General features: G+C 34.9%; 1 protein-coding gene across 1 annotated transcript in view; it reads right to left on the bottom strand.

Annotated features, from left to right (window-relative positions):
- Positions 1 to 17,807, bottom strand: part of PXDNL (peroxidasin like) — a 456,789-nt gene that overhangs the window by 107,972 nt on the left and 331,010 nt on the right. The window contains exons 10-12 of the mRNA XM_080802773.1: positions 15,418 to 15,684; positions 8,442 to 8,558; positions 5,961 to 6,119 (exon numbers count right to left, since the gene is read on the bottom strand). Of these exons, the coding sequence (XP_080658899.1) occupies positions 5,961 to 6,119; positions 8,442 to 8,558; positions 15,418 to 15,684 (543 nt within the window). The remainder of the gene's footprint in view (positions 1 to 5,960; positions 6,120 to 8,441; positions 8,559 to 15,417; positions 15,685 to 17,807) is intronic.

Raw genomic sequence — 17,807 nt, 5'->3', positions numbered from 1 at the left:
ATTTTTAAATAATTTATACTTTCTTGTTATTTTAAGAAGTATTATTTTAAAAATAAAATTAGGTTTTCTATTTGTTGCTGACATGTAGAAAGAAAAATCTTTTTACTTATTACTGTTAACAAATAATCTTGCCAAACTCATTATTTCTGATAGTATATTTTAAATGTTTCTGAATTATGTGAGGAAATTCTGTTATGTATAAATAATAAAATCATATGCATTCTTTCTAAATTCATAACTTTTGTTTCCATTTCTTTTCTTTTTGCACAGGCTAGAACCTTCCATTATAGTGTTGAGTAAATGCAGCATTCTTTCTACTCCCAAAGGAAATATTTCTAACATTTTATCTTGAAAAACACCATTTTCAAAAATGTTATCCAAATTATTTATAGAAAGTTTTTTAAGATCATTGCTAAGATCATGAATAGATGAATAGATGAAAATTTTAATAATGAATAAATGAAAAATTTAATCAAATGTTTTGTCTACCTCTATTAAAATAATATTAATCCATTAATCTATTAATATCATTGAATTCAGTAGGTCAATATTTTCTATAGGGATTATTCTGAATTTTTTTTCTTGTAATATTCTTTATTAGTTAAAGTTGGGAACTATTCCCTGTTCTATTCTCTGTAATAGTTTGTATAAGACTGAATTGATCTTAGACATTTATAGAATTTGTTCACAAAATAACTACCAGATTTTTTATTCTTTACTTATCTTTTATTTAAATAATTTCTAACACCATCTTTTTCACCTTTTTAATTGAAACTTATTACCATACTTTTTTTTTTTTATTTTTTGCTACCTATCCCTGATATTTTGCCAGGTATACAGAATATTATACTACTTTAATCAAATAATAACTCTCTTAACTGGTATTCTAATGTTAGGTAGTATTTAATTATGTGATTTTTATTCAGTGCAACATCATAGTAATTATTGTTATTAATATTTGATACAGAAAATATTTTAATATTTCCTACATGTTCAGCAGTTTCTTTGTTTACCTTTGCATTTTATTTTGAATAGCAGTCATTCTTTCAAGATCTTTCTTTTCCTTAGGAATTTCCTTTAGAAATTTCCTTAAAGTACTATTATAATTGACATTCTGTTTACTGAAAATATCTTTATGAAGCCCTTGTTCTTGAAAGACCAATAGTTCTACAATACCATATTTACTGTTATTTTTCTTGAGACATTTTGAAGGTTTTTTAAAGATTTTACTGAGTTGATAGAGAGAGAGCAAGAGCAGGGGGAGGGGCAGAGAGAACCATGCTCCCCACTAAGCAGGGAGCCAAATGAGAGACTTGATCGCAGCACCCTGGGATCAGGATCTGAGCCAAAGGCAGACATTTAACTGACTGAGCCACCCATACACCCCAAGACAGTTTGAAGTTTTGATTCCAACATATTGTGGCTTCTATTGCTCCTGATATGAAATGTATTGTTAATTCAATTGATATAGGTGATTTGCCTTTCCTCTCTAACCAATAATACCACTGATGTGAACTATCCATTGAGTGAAGAAATTATATCACTAGAGAATATGAAATAACCAAATGTGAGAAGAAACTGGCTAAAAGGCCACAAGCTGGAACTCCTTCTCCCATACCAGGGAAATGAGCAGTAGGGGAACCTCAATATGACCTCTGAATAAAATGCATATAATGCTAGAGAACTAACCATGCAGAGGTTCCTGATGACCAGAAAACACCTCATAGCAACAAAAAGAAGGGTTACTTTGCCATTGGCTTCCCATTAGTGAACCTGTCCCTTCCTCTGCATTCCTTCAGGGCCATCACTAAGCAGGAAGAATTGAAAGATTAAAAAGAAGAAAGTATACCAAAAAAAAACCAACCCAAAAAACAAAACAAAACAACAACAACAAAAAAAAAACAAAAAACCCTAAACCTTGCCCTTTCCCGGTCCCTGCACTCACATGGACACCCTAATCTACTAGAGTCATCTTCCCCAGCCTGCACTGAGAGAAGGCCAGGAAAAGAACTACGTCCACACTGTGAGATTTAAATATTGAAAAGAGATGGAGCCTTGTGGTTTGGGAGCATAAGTGTGGCATTTCCAGTTTTTATCAAAAAAGTGGTCCAACAGCAACAAGGAGGATAAAAATCAGAAACATACTGGTAGTTTTGCTTATAAAACTACAAGCTTCATTTTCAGCAAAATTAGGGAAGCACTAAAGCCGACTCCACAAAAAAGGTGGAGGGACGGCTACCTAAAGCAGAGAAGATCAAGTAGAGATGTGTGTGGAAGATCTCAAGAAGGGCCAGGCACATACACTTCCTGACTAGAAAGACATCTCCAGAACAAAATCTGCATCATAGGCACACAGTGCTATTTTTTATATGTCTACCCAGTTAGTTCCAAAGGTTTTACATAATTATCTTTTCTTCACTCAAAGAAAATGCCATCTTTTTCATACATGACATTCCCATATGAAAGGGAATCAATTTGTAGATTATATATTTTGTCGTAATGTACTATCTGGGTAGTTTTAATTTATGTAGCTTTATTATGTATTTTATAATTTAGTATGATGAGTCCTCCTTAATTATGGTTTCTTTTCAGAATTTTCCCAGTTATTCTTTCTTTTGTCTCTTGGTTAATTGTAATGATTTGTCTCTCCAAATCTGTATTAAGAGATAATAATGACAGCAGTAATGTTTTCTTTAGTGAAAATATTTATGGTATTTCTCTATTAAGCAGGATTCTGGTTAATGAGTTCAATAAAGCAAGAATAATTTATAATAAATTCTAAAAATTCATTAAAATATATCAAAAGAAAACTATCTTATATATCTGTCTATGCAAAAAAATCCAGGAATGTAAATCTATTTTACCATGTTTAAGAGATGTTTGTTCAGACCTATGTTAACTGGGAGTTTCTAATGATTATAAATGTTGAATTTTATCAAATGTCTTTTTAGCATCTACAGAAAGAATCCTGATTTTTCTTCTGAAATCTATTAATATGATAAAATATATTAATAGTGTTCCTATTATTACACTATCTTTGGCTTTCTTGAATAAAAACCACTTAATTATGGACTAATATTTTTTCATGTGCTACTTGTTTATGATTTATAATTACATTTATTTATTTACACTATTGGATTTTTTGCATAGATGTGCAAGATAGTTTTTCCTTTATATATTTAAAGAACTCTTAGGATTTTTTAACAAGCTTAGGTTTGTTTTACTAAAAATATTTTTAGTGTGTTTATTATTTTCTAATTCCTGAAACAACATGAATAGCATCAGAATTTTTGTTGTTTATAGATGTGATGGTTTGCCTTGGGAAACCACATGACCACATGCTCTTAGTGGAGAGAGCTCTTTCACAAATTTAATATTCAGAATAATTACCAGTTTATTCAGTTATGCTAGAGAGTAACAGTTAGCTATCTGTACTCCTGTGATCTTTGGCAACTTTTTTCTCCCCTACTATATTCTGTTTATATTTCTATCTCTTCTGAAGTTAGTTTTAATTAAATATGTTTCTATAAAATTACTAGCTTCATCCAATGTTTGTATATATATTTGCATATGCTTGAGCAAAATATTAGTAGAAAAAATAAAATTATTGCATAGCTAATTAAAGTTAGAATCATCTCTGGAGTGAATACACATTGTTCATAACACAGCAAGAGACATAAAGGGTAGACATGAGAAAGACAAGTAAAATGAGGTGGCAACAAAGAGTTTAAAGAAATTAAAAAGAAAAATTAAAGATGTAGAAATCAGGCAAAGAAGATCCAACAAATAATGTTACTCAAACACATTAACTTCAGGAGCACTACACTTAAAAATTATTGAGAAGCTCAAAGAACTTTTATTTATGTTGATTATATGTATCTATGTTCACTATATTAGAAATTAAATCTGAGAACTTTAAATTTTACTTATTCAAAAATTACAGTTATGAACTCATACAATTTTCAGATAAATAATACAATTTTATGAACATTAATTAGTTCCAAAAATAAAAGTAGTAAGTGGAGTAGCATATTGTTCTACAATTTTGCAAATCCCAATAATTGCATAACTGCTTTTGAGTTCAATCTCTTGCAATTGGTCATTTTAGTTGAAGTATATGAATAAAATATGGCCTCACAAAGATAAGTATTTGCAAAATGTAGGGATATTTTAAAAGTTTTTACAGGTAATTGTGAAAAATCTTTGATACTACATCAAAATTTGACAACTGATAGCTTCTTTTGCCAATTTCTTTCATGACGCATCCACCAGAGAGTCAAGATTTAATAAAAGTAGTATTTTCCCCATTTTATCAGTAACATTGTAAACAAAATTATTTTTTTTTCACACTACAAGGGAAGAATATATGAATTACTAGTACAATTTGGTGCCACTGCTTTGGTTCATGGTAAGGTTCCAGCACCTTTATCCACCATTATCTTGGTACCATCAAGGCAAATGTCAACCTAGTAGAAAAGGCAAACAAGATCTTGATATTATTATGAGATTGTTTTAACCCAAAAACCCCATGAAAAGTTCTTGTACACTTCAGCACACACAAAATTGGGCCTGCAAAATATTGTCAGGGGTGCTAGTAAAAAATATTGTTAATAATTTCAAAGATAAAATGGTTCCACCTGTTATATGTTTACTTGAATTCATTAACTCCTCCATTCCCAGTCATAGATGTTTAGGTCACCTAGTATATCATTCGGCTATATAATAGAGTTAATGGTTTATTTTTGGAGTTTCTTCACCTCAACATTTGCCTGTTCATTTTGGGCGGATTAATATCCTACATAATATATCTGGCCAGTAAGTGGAAAGTTCCATGGCCTATAGTCAAGATATGATATATTCTAACTCAACCAACAATCCCAACTATTTCTTCCCTATCGTCCTCTTCCCCACTCCATTCACATAGTTTATGTTCAACATGTAGGGCTCTATGTTTGCTAAAAAAACTTATTTATTTCTACATTTGTGCTTATTGCTAATAATATTTTAACTATGGTATTTGATAAATTTATCAAATTCCTCCACATTTGTCAACTATCAGATTGAATGGCACATTCTAATATTAATTTCAACAGTACCATCTTACAAAGCTTACAGAGTAGAGGAAAGGAACCCTCCTTGGGGAAGAGGCATGCTTCTAAATTGAGATCTAGAGGGTCAGTGGGGGACATTGGTGTAAAGATGTAACAATGGAACAAAAAGAGGACAAAACTAAGACCATTAACTTCAGCATCTTCATGCTATATTTTATTTGACTATAATATGTCAGTTTAATATGCCCTCCTTTTAAAATAAGTATTAATGTAGGGGTGTCTGGGTGGTGCAGTCAGTTGAGCATCTGACTCTTGATTTGGGCTCAGGTCATGATCTCAGGGTTGTGAAATCAAGCCCCAAGTCAGGCTCCATGCCCAGTGTAGAGTCTGCTTGAGTTTCTCTCTCTCCCTCTGCACCACGTTCCAGCATTCTCTCTCTCCCACTCTCTCTGCCACTCTCAAATGAATAAATAAATCTTTAAAAAAAAAAGGTATTAATGCAGTATTTCATGATGAGTCTGGAGAAAAGTGTCTGCAGTATATTCCCAATAACCCTCAGCATAAAAGATACATTAATATAAGACCAAAATTCAAACGATCAGGTGTGAGAAATTTATCTTTCTGTGAGCTAGTCTCTGCAGGTAAGGCTAATTAACTAGTTCTGAAAAAAATGTAAGAAAACACAAAATGATATTTTTGGAAGAAAACATGATATTAATAATTAACATTAATAGAAATAAAATCCTCAAGTTGAAAAAAAGACTTATTGGAAGATGGTTATAAAATTTGCAATTTCTTAGATCCTATAAAATAAAAAACTAAGTAAATAATAAAATCACCCAGGAATGTGTGAAAGACACATAAAGAGGCACTCTTCAGTTGTGTAAATCCAATCACAGCACACATTACCTTTGGGTTTTACAGTCAGCTGGACAGATGTTTTTTTCACTCCCAACGGACTTACTGCCTGACATTCATATTGACCTTGGTCATGATGTGCTGCATGCTCAATTCTCAAAGTTCCAGAGGAGAGAACTGTATGTAGACTTTCCTGAGAGAGCTGCCCTCCTGCAAAGAGGGAAACAAAATACTTTGTATGGCAGTGTTATGTCTCAAAGAGCTGACAGCTATTACTGTGTGATCTTCAGATGTTTGGTAAAGGTTGGGATCTCTCTGGAAGTCCTCTGTGTCACAATACTGGGACGCCCCCCCCCGCATAACACTGCATCTGGAAACCGGGGCACCCTGCTTGACCAGCCCCCAAACAGGAGAACTGGTCAGCACCCTTAATGAATTCCTGCACCTTCATATTTGTTCCCTCAGTTTTATTTTCCATAGCTAGAATGCAAACTCAAAACTAACCTTATTCCAGCATTACCCTTGTGTATGGTGCCTTCCTATTACTCTTAGAACAAGCTATAAAATGCCTAAGGGGGAATGCGAGGCATTGCACAGGCTAACCAACCACACCTACTTCTGTAGCCTCATGGACCACTCTTTAGTTAATGGAGTGCAAACAAGGCAAAATTTGGATAACAGAAGAATTGTTTTTGCTTTTTTTTATATTTTTAATAACAGTCTTTATTCCTAGATTACTCCCCAGAGTGATTACTAAATATGATTTTCAAATATCTTTATAACATTTTTTGTATGTAGTATTTGTAATATAAAAACATTATGGAATTGCAACATTTACAGTGCTGAGACAGAATCTCGAGTATGGTGGTTTTTGTGACACTCAGGTTGTTAATGCTCACTCACAGTCATAACCACCCAGCCAACATTGCACTTTATCACCTCTGAGTTTACACTGAGTTTACACTTCTTGTGGCCATTAACAAGTTAATGGATTGTCATTCTCAACTATTTCAGTGACAATATGTGTCAAATGTAAATAGCTAACCTTTATTGTTAATAAATAAATAATATATAAAAAATGGATAATTAAAAATAAATAATAAATTTTAAAAAACTATTTACCTTTGCAAACAGTTAACTTTTATTGACTTTCTACACAAATGAGCCAAATACACTGTTAAATGTTTATGAGTATAAATACACTCAAATAATCCCCACAATCACCCAGTGTTGTAGGCAATATCAATACTCCCAGCATATAGATAAAGCAACTCCGGTAAAATCACAGTTAACTTACTTGCCCAAGGTCATGCAACTAGTAAATGAAGGAGGGAGATGTGAATCTTGGCTTTCCAGCTTCAAAGTTCACCTCCTACCCACTCTAATTTTATAAAGATGAGAGCAAAAATTTTAGCTATAAGTTTACAAATGTTGATGTGTTTAGAATTTAACCTAGTTACCTGAACTAATAAAAAAGTTAACAATTCCAAGAGAAGAGAAATCTTAGTGGAGCATTCATCTCAGAGTATAGGCCTTACTCTCTAACACCGCAGGGATCACTAGAAGTTCCCGGCCCCTCGGATCAACACCGCACATCCCTCCCCAACACTTAAAAGACAGCAGCTCTCTGGACACCTGGATGGCTCAGTTGGTTAAGCCAGCGACTCTTGGTTTTGGGTCAGGTCATGATCTCATGAGTTGGTGAGATCCAACCCATACAGGGCTCCATGCTCAGCAGGGAGTCTGCTTGAAGATTCTCTTCCTCTATCCCTCCCCCAACTCATGCTTTCTCACATGCTTTCTCTCTCAAGTAAATAAATAAATCTTTTTTAAAAAACATTTTTTTTATTTTTTTTTAAGATTTTATCTATTTATTTGAGAGAGAGCACACAAGTGAGTGGAAGGGCAGAGAAAGAAACAGACTCCCCAACTGGCAGGGAGCCTGAGGTGGGCATTGATCCCAGGCCTGGGATCATGACCTGAGCCTAAAGCAGATGTTTAACCTACTGAGCTACCCAAGCACCACCCCCTGCCACCAAAAAGCATTCTTTAAAAAAAAAAAAAAAAAAAAAAAAAGGACAGTAGCTCTCTTTTATCCATTTAACATGCTAGAGTTTTCTTATGGTTGGTTTCACTGCACTTACAATTTCAAGTTGTACTAGAAGAGAGTTCTGCTACTTTAAAAAATACTTAAAACCACTAACTGTCCAGTAATTTTATTTTAAAAATCAAGAAACTGAACAAACTAGTGGTTGCCAAAGAGGAGGTGCATGGGAGAATGAGTAAATTAAAAAAAAAAAAAAAATCAGGAAACTGAGTCCCAGAGAGATTATCTGAGGAAGGCCACATATTCAAATGTTGAAACTTAACATATAACTGAAATTATGATGTCATATTTAATTCAAAGATTACATTTTGTGTGATGTTTTCATGTCCATGATATAACCATAATTAGTTTAAGTTGTTTTTTATCCTCCCATAACAAGGAAGGTATTTATCTCTTTCCACAATTACTTGCCCATATGCTAATACCTGCTTTGGTCCAGGCAGTTATTGGAGGTGGGTTGCCTTCAGCTTCACAGAGAAATTCGACAGTGTGTCCTTCTAGCACCACTTGATCCTTGGGGATTATTGTGAATTGTGGAGGAGCTAAAGAGAATGAAAATTTATATCAAAATTAAAAATTATTCTGTAAATTAATAGTAAAGGAAAAAAGAAAATATGTGTAAATATGTTCCTTAATTATAATTTATTTCCAATGATTTACATAAAAACTATTAAGAATGTACAGATGGTTGTGTATGTTTGTGTCTGCTTGCAAAGAAACCAAAAATATACATTTCTGGTTTGCAAAGCAGAAAAGCAGTAGTTAGTAAGAAGAAACAATTTCTAAATCTTATGGACTCTGCTTCATATGTTATTTACTAACTGCAATAGACATATATAAAACTAAAAATTGTATTTGAACCATTAACAAAATTGTTTCCTCCAATCCTTCATACATGATAAAATTTGCAATGAATTGCTCTCATTAATTTCAGGAAAAAAAAGTTTCCTATAATATGTGCTATGGTACCTTTAAAAAATTCATATTTAAGTCAAAATTTCAAGACTTCCAAACCTTCAGATCTTTTACAATTAATTTGTTTAAATAGTAAATAGCTAATAGATGCATATACAGTTATGCAGTCTATTCATGACTCTTTTATTAATATGAAAAAGAAATCTGTATGACCATTTAAGGGTATGATGATCTCCAATGATAGCAATGTGTTGACATTTTCCAAACAACTTTCTGAGATGACCTGACCTCTTCTCCTCGCTGTTAGATCTTTGTACTTATCTCCTCCTTCCTCTTCCTCACTGTCCAGATTTACAAGAATCATGATAAAATAAATAGTATTTGGCAAACTGTATTTGTTTCAGCTTTCATATTGTGTTTACGTAATAAAGACTTTTTAAAGTCCTCAATTCTAAAAAAGGTACTAGGCTAAAAAATGGTAAAAGTTAAATTATGAGGTCATAAAATTCATGAAAGTCCTCAGGAATACCTACAAGATATTTTTAATAAAGTCTTAGAAAAGTCAAGGTGAAAATAGCCCACGGATCAGCAGGCTCAGGCTCCATGTTCCATAGGTGAAGAAATTAGGGCTGAAGGTGGTTGAAATGAATAATTCTTAGAGACACAATGAGAATTTGAGCCACTCAATATTCTTTCCAGAACATTACATGAACTTTTTAAATTGCTAGGAATAACTTGAAGTGAGCAAAAATATTTCTACATTAAAAATGGATTCATGACACAGTAGAAGAGCTATAAAGCAAAAGTAGGTAGTAGTTACGGCGAGTCATTTAGTGAAGGCACAAGTTTTGGGCAATTTGACTTGAACTTTTTAATAGTAACTAAAACTCACACCTAGCCACATCTGGCATTGTTATATTTCATATGTGGTATTGTTATATTTTATATGTTCTCATAAAAAGTGATATTTTTAATCCAAGACTACATCCTACCAAAAACTATGAAAGGCATTTTACATTTGTTCCTAGCAGTAAAATGGTCAATTTGTTAGATCAGTGAAGAAATTTTAATACAATGGGAAGAAAACCCAGAAGATCTAAATATCACAAAGGCAGGTAGTGTAGGCTGGAGGAATTCAAGAGGAATAACGAGTTGACATTTCTGGGCCTTTCACTTAACAATGGTGACCATCAAGCCTACCTCTAATACTAACAAACCACATGCTTAGATGAAGTGTTTTGCCATTTTATTAAAATACACCCTTCTGGTGGCTTTTACAAAACTCATGACTGTGATGCCTCATACAAAAAAGGATTTTTATTTACATTGTTGGTAACTATAGGCCCTTTCATCTAAGTGCCCCATACTGTGATTCACAGCTTTCATTGAAGCTATTTCTTTTTCATTTTATCATTTGTTCAGCTAGTCTAGGAAAGGAAATTAATTTGTGGACAGTTGTGTTCTTGGCTTAAATGGACATTAAAGGAACTAAAGAAAATTGATGGGACATCTGTTAAGATGACACAGAAAAGGTACATCTTAAACTATTTAGTCTATGCATTAGGCAAATAAAAGGAGCCTCTTTTATAAATGTATCAAATGATTAATGGACCATTTCAAGACCAATTAAAAATCTCAACACATAGACCTACAAGTAACCCAACTATACAGTTGCAAGGGACAAAAGATAAGCAGATGGCAATTTCAGTGCAAACTGCCTGGTAAAAAGAAATCGTTAGTGTATTATGGTATGAGAAATGAACAGCGCCATAAATGTCAGAATTTGGTTAGACTTGAACTGATACAGATGAAAAAATAGAAGAAGTAAAAGCTAAACACAAGAATCTGAGACACAAAAGATTAGAATGGTGTGAAATAAAGGAGCCTGTCAGAGTGAAATTAGGCATTATGCTTCTAAACACCAAATATTAATATTAAAAAAATGCAAGAAAAAAGAACTCAAATGCTATTTCTTTGTAAGCATTTTTCATTCCTGACACATGGAAAGTCTAAAAACAATACTTGGGTCTTTTAAAAATAATTTCCCCCAGGAGTTATCAAAGACATCAAGAAAAAAAATCATTTCTATACCTTTTTAGCATATAGAAAATGTTTTTCATGGTATTAATATTTCTAGGGGGAACACAATTTTTTCCTCAGAGGTATGAATAGAAAAAATGAATTATTGATCTATTGCTACTTAAAGAGTTGATGTTAAACAAAAGCAATTTGGAAAACATTTACTGAATGATGAAAATCCAGGATGATTGAAGTATTGTGACTTCCAGTGGGCCAATTCTTCTGCTCCCCAGAAGCCAATACTCAGCCCCAAAGACTCCCCAACTCCATGTTTCAAAACTGTTTCCATGGAGCCCCTGGGTGGCTCAGTTGTTTAAACATCTGCCTTCAGCTCAGGTCATTCCCAGGGTCTTGAGATGGAGTCCTGCATTGGGCTCCTTACTAAGCAGGGAGGCTGCTTCTCCCGTTCTTTCTCTGCCCCTCTCCCCAGCTTATTCCCTCCTTCTCTCTCTCTCTCTCTCTCTCTCTCTCTCACTCTCAAATAAATAAATAAAAATCCTAAGAAAACAAAAATTTTTAAAAATACATAAAATAATATAACTTCTGGTAATTCCACCAAGCTGGCAGAGGAATGGGGGACTCCTTTTTAACTGGTCTCCTAAATTTAGTTAGAAATCTATGAAGCCTCTCTGAACACCCATAAAATCAGCCTGAGATGTAAGATTATACAGTTCTGGATCTCTACTGGGGCAGAGGATCATCAGTCGAGAGGATGCACCTTGCCTGGATAGTGGTTGATATTTTTTTGGCTGTATATCCCCTCAACTACAACTCAACAGAATGACTAGGAGGAGGAACTCTGAACAAAGAAAAGACCCAGAGACAATGGGCTCTCCTGCCAATAACCAGTAATGAGACTGAAGCAGTGATCAAAAACCTCACAAAAAATGAGTCTGTGGCCTGATGGATTCCCTGGGGGAATTCTACTAAACATCCAAAGAAATAATACCTATTCTCTTGAAGCTATTTCAAAAAAATAGAAACAGAAGGAAAACTCCAGACTCTTTCTATGAGGCCAGCATTACCTTGATCCTAAAACCAGGCAAACACCCCATCAAAAAGGATAATTAGAGACCAATATCCCTGATGAGTATAATGCCAAATTTCTCAACAAGATCTAGCTGATAGAATTCAACAGTACATTAAAGGAATATCCACCATGAAAAGGTGGGATTTGTCCCTGGGATGCAAGGGTGGTTCAACATTTGCAAATCATTCTATGTGATAGAACACATAAATAAGAGGAACAAGAAACCATGTGGTCCTCTCAATTGATGCAGAAAAAGCATTTGACAAAAGAGAGCATCCTTTCCTGATTAAAACTCTTCAGAGCATAGGGATAGAGGGAACATTCATCAATTTCATAAAAGACATCTATGAAAAAAATATAGTGAATATCATCCTCAATGGGAAAAGCTGAGAGCCTTTCCCTTAAGATCAGGAACATGACAGGGATGCCCACTCTCGCCACTATCATTCAACATAGTACTAGAAGTCCTAGCAACAGAAATCAGACAACAAAAAGGAATTAAAAGTATTCAAATTGACAAAGAAGTCAAACTCTCTCTCTTCGTGGATGAATGATACTTTATGTGGAAAACCCAAAAGACTCCATCCCCAAATTTCTAGAATTCATACAACAATTCAGTAGTGTGGCAGGATACAAAAATCAATGCACAGAAATCACTTGCTTTCTTATACATTAACAATGAAACTCTAAAAAGAGAAATTAAAGAATGGATTCCATTTACAATAGCACCAAAAAAACTTAAGATACCTTGGTAACCTAGCCAAAGAGGTAAAGGATCTATACTCTAGAAACTATAAAACACTCATGAGAGAAATTGAAGAAAACACAAAAAGATGGAAATACATTCCATGCTCATGGATCGGAAAAATAAACATTGTTAAAATGTCTATGCTGCCCAGAGCAATCTATACTTCCAACAACATCCCAATCAAAATACCAATGGTATTTTTCAAAGCTCTGGAACAAATAATCCTAAAATTTGTATGGAACCAGAAAAGACCTCAAATCACGAAGGAAATGTTGAAAAAGAAAAACAAAGCTGGGGGCATCACGTTGCCTGATTTCAAGCTATATTACAAAGTTGTGATCACCAAGACAGCATGGTACTGGCACAAAAACAGACACAAAGATCAATGGAACAGAGTAGAGAGCCCAGATATGGACCTTCAATGCTCTGGTTAAATAATCTTCGACAAAGCAGGAAAAAATATCCAGTGTAAAAGAGGCAGTCTCTTCAATAAATGGTGCTGGGAAATTGGACAGCTATGTATAGAAGAATGAACCCTATGGTGTTCTCTTAACACCATACACAAAGATAAACTCAAAAGGGATGAAAGACCTCAATGTGAGACAGGAATCTATCAAAATCCTAGAGGAGAAGATAGGCAACAGCACTTTCACATGGGCAACAGCAACTTCTTGCTATACAAGTCTCCAAAGGCAAAGGAAATAAAAGTGAAAATGAACTTTGGGACTCCACCAAGATAAAAAGCTTCTGCACAGCAAAGGAAACAGTCAACAAAGAGGCAACCCACGGAATGGGAGAAGATATTCACAAATGACACTACAGACAAAGGGCTGATATCCAAGATCTATAAAGAACTCCTCAAACTCAACACCCCCCACAAAATCAAGTCAAAACATGGGCAGAAGACATAAACATGACACTTTTCCAAAGAAGACATACAAATGGCTAACAGACACACGAAAATGTTCATCATCATTAGCCATCTGGAAAATTCAAATCAAAACCACACGGCAAAAATTGACAAGGCAAGAAACGACAAATGTTGGAGAGGATATGAAGAAAGGGGAACCCTCTTACACTGTTGGTGGGAATGCAGGTTGATGCAGCCACTTTGGAAAACAGTATAGAGTTTCCTCAAACAAAAATAGAACTACCCTATGAGCCAGCAATTGCACTACTGGGTATTTACCCCAAAGATACAGATATAGTGAAAAGAAAGGCCATATGCACCACAATGTTCATAGCAGAAATGTCCACAATAGCCAAACTGTGGAAAGAGCTGAGATGCCCTTCAACAGACAAATGGATAAAGAAGATATGGTCCATATACACAATGGAATATTACTCAGCCATAAGAAAGGCTGGCTACTCAACATTTGCATTAACATGGATGGAAGCAGAGGAGATTACAGTAAGTGAAATAAGTCAAGCAGAGAAAGTCAATTATCATATGTTTTCAGTTATTTGTGGAACATAAAGAATGGCATGGAGGACATTAGAAGAAAGGAAAAAATGAAGGGGGGAAATCAGAGTGGGAGACAAATCATGAGAGACTATGGACTCTAGGAAACAAACTGAGGGTTTTAGAAAGGAGGGTGGTAGGGAAATGGGTGAGCCTGGTGATGGGTTTTAAGGAGGGCACAGATTGCATGGAGCACAGGGTGTTATGTGCCAACAATGAATCATGGGACACTACATCAAAAACCAATAGTGACTAACATTATATATGGTGACTAACATAACAAAAAAAAATAATAATAATAATAAATATAAAATAAAATAATAAAATAAAATAGCTTCCTAAAAATAAAACCGTAAAAAAAAATAAAAAATAAAACCTCATGGTATTTCACATTCCTAAGAATAAAAAAATAAAATAAAATAGCTTCCTAAGTAAATTATAATGTTTATTGCTCTAGGAAGCCCTTAAAAATGTTATCACTGTAAATTATTGTACTCTTGTCAGCTGATGACAAAAGGTTTTGGGTACAGTAGGTCTTTAGGCATCGTTCCAATAAGATTTACATTCTGAAGGTGCAAGAAGTGTTTAGTGCACACACACCTAAACCCACACACATAACCACAACAACAGAAAGGGAGGGGCAGCCCAGTTCAGAACAAAAGCATAGCAAAGAAACATGAGTTCTTTACGATAGGATTACAGGCCCAAGCATATAAATTACTTACGGTGTTCAGAATAGTTTTATTACTGCTTTGTTACACAGCCCAGGCCCGTAAGAGCCATCAGCATAGTCCTAAGCTATGTTAGTAGACAGCTTGGTAAGTGAATATAAACATAGGGCACAGCATTTTCACTTTCATATCTGAAGTGTCTTTCCTACATCTGTGAAGTATCCTGAAGCACAAATAGCTTTTGACAGTTTGCTGCCAAATGCCTTCATCTCTTTTGTTGCTAAATGGTTGATTATAGCGTTTGGATAAAGACTGAAATGGAAAAAAAAGTTTTAATATGAAGTAGATTAGTTTTGAAAATTCTATTATGTCAAAAACAAATGGTAAATACAAAAATCTTTTCACTGATTTACATGGCATTACTTTTTTAAGTTGAAAAATGATTTTCTGAATGTGGCAGCATGAACATTTCAATCATGACCCCCTGCTCCCATACCTTGTACAATTATGTTTGCTGTAGCTTGAACAGAGCCTTGATTATTGTCGGCATGACAGGTAAATTGACCGTGATCCTGCAGGGTGACATTCTGTAAGTATAGTCCTCCAGAAGTAGTCAGGTGCCTGGATCGATCCAGGGCCTCTCCGCTGCCCCTAGTCCAAGTGACATGGGGTTGTGGGTGGCCTGTGGCCATACATTCCAAAGTTGTGCTGGTGCCAATTAAAACCTCTGTGTCCTGGGGCTGTATTATAAAACTAGGTTTGGCTAAAGGAAAGAGAAAAACAAAACAAAATACAACCACTTTGAAGTTAAGAAGGTTTATTTATTCTACATTGTGGTTTTTTAATTTTTGTCAGTTTCAAAATACCTTTTTACTAAATATTATATACATACATTAAATTCTCAAATAGTTAAATCTAAAACATCTGGGTCTTAAATTTAGGTTTGATATAAACGTGCAGTTTTTTTGAGGACTGATTCCCTTGATGCCATTATGGATCATAGACACTACTAGTGCCCACCGACTTTTTATTCTAGGGACTAACTGTTCAAGTGTTCCCATTGAAAAATATCCCCTTCTCAGACTCTCGTGCAGTCAAGGGTATCCATCCACGTGCCGCAGTTCTTCCAATGAGCTGTAGGCATTCATTCCTGGAAGAGTTTCCTTTCCAGATAAAAGAGCGGACTAACTAGTCATTGCTTTTTCTGTTGTTTGCGAGCTGGCATTCAGGCATGAGTTTAGGTTACAAGAGCCAGCTTGGGACCACGATGTGACAATTATGAAGGGGAGAAAAGTCTCTATGCAAAGGACTGAGGAATAGAAAGATATCATTGGAGCACTGGGCCAATATGGCAGCTCTGTCCACACTCCTGCGCTGCTTGCGACGTATGAATAAACTGCTTTTGTGCACTTGCATGTGCACACGCATGCACACACACACACTGTGTTTATGCCATTTCTCATCAAATTTTCTGTCACATTCAGACAAATATAATACAAATTGACCCACTAGGTATCCTTGTAAATTCAAATTTTAGACTTCCATGGGGGTGTTCCACTCATTGATTCCTAAGAGTTTCATCTTTTCTGGAAATCTCAAGCAGAAATTAAAGACTTATGAGGGTGTTTAACGGTCTTAGTTATTGGGTCTAATTCTGGGGGCTCCTTAATTTCTGAGATGAATATACCATTAAGAGTAGAAATAAATTTATTTAATCTAATTCAACAATCAAGATTTATTTTAAACAACATTGAATGCCTTAAGCTAGATAAAATGCTGGATGTTGGAAAGATACAAAGACCCACAAGACACTCCTTCCCTTGTAAGATCATGCTGTAGCTACGAGGACAGAAGACAAACACATACTCTGAAGAACTACAACATACCTTGGAAATCAATATATTACAGTAAGGTGTAAAGTACTATAGAAAAATGGAAAGAACTATTTATTATAATAATTGAGGTGTGAAAGTTTTTGAAGTGAATCGATGGCATTGGGAATGAAAAAGAAGACAATCTGATACAACTTGGAACCAAATTTCTAGAGATTTGATGAAGACAAGAAGCAGTGGAGGCTGAATCTGAAGTTTGGGAAGATACTAATGATATCAACAGTGATGACAAACATAAGATGAAATGCAGGCAAATGTGCTTGAGGGATGTCAAAATTTACATGTGAATGTGAGCAATAAGGTAGTAATGAGATGAAATCTCAGGAAAGATACCAGCAATAAAATCTTTGAAATTGCATTAATTATTCAAGTTGGATATTCAGGAATTGCTTTAAAACTCATGTCAATCTCAACGGAAGAGGAAGCAATGTGGTTAGGGCAGGCAGACTGGACGAAGAGCAGGTGGGGAGGGCATGAGGAATAACACAGTTGAGGCAGCCTGAAGACCTTTGGAGAGAAGGAGAGAACCTTTGGAAAGGATCAGGAGGAAATGGTGTCCAGAAGTCAAAGTAGAAAAACTCCAGTGTGCAGTGTCAGGCTTGACATGGAAGACAAAGTGAATGACACTTTGGAAAGAGCTAGTGGATTTTCCAGTCAGAAATTACAGACAAACTCTGTAAGGAATTTTCATATTCAATCAATCTCAGACTCAAATGCATTATTTCTGCTAGCATAACTCTTCATTCGGGGCTGCTTTCTCTACTCCCTCTGTCACTGCCAATGTCACTACTCTCCTCTTCATCGTCACCACAGCCTGCTGACCTGCTCACCTTACTCTGTCCTCCTCCTCGTCCTCCAAACTACTGCCTGGGAGATCTTTATAACAGAAAAATCTAATTTGGAAACACTTAGAGTACAGTCATGAATGATTTGACTCTGCCTTACAGTTCCCCAAATCTCACATAACTCCCAACCCTTCATCTGTATCCTCCAG

The sequence above is a fragment of the Martes martes genome (genome assembly GCF_963455335.1).
Source record: "Martes martes genome assembly, chromosome: 4".
NCBI classification, from domain to species: domain Eukaryota; kingdom Metazoa; phylum Chordata; class Mammalia; order Carnivora; family Mustelidae; genus Martes; species Martes martes.
Note: the sequence above shows the minus strand (reverse complement) of the source record. Positions and strands in the feature narration are given on the sequence as shown.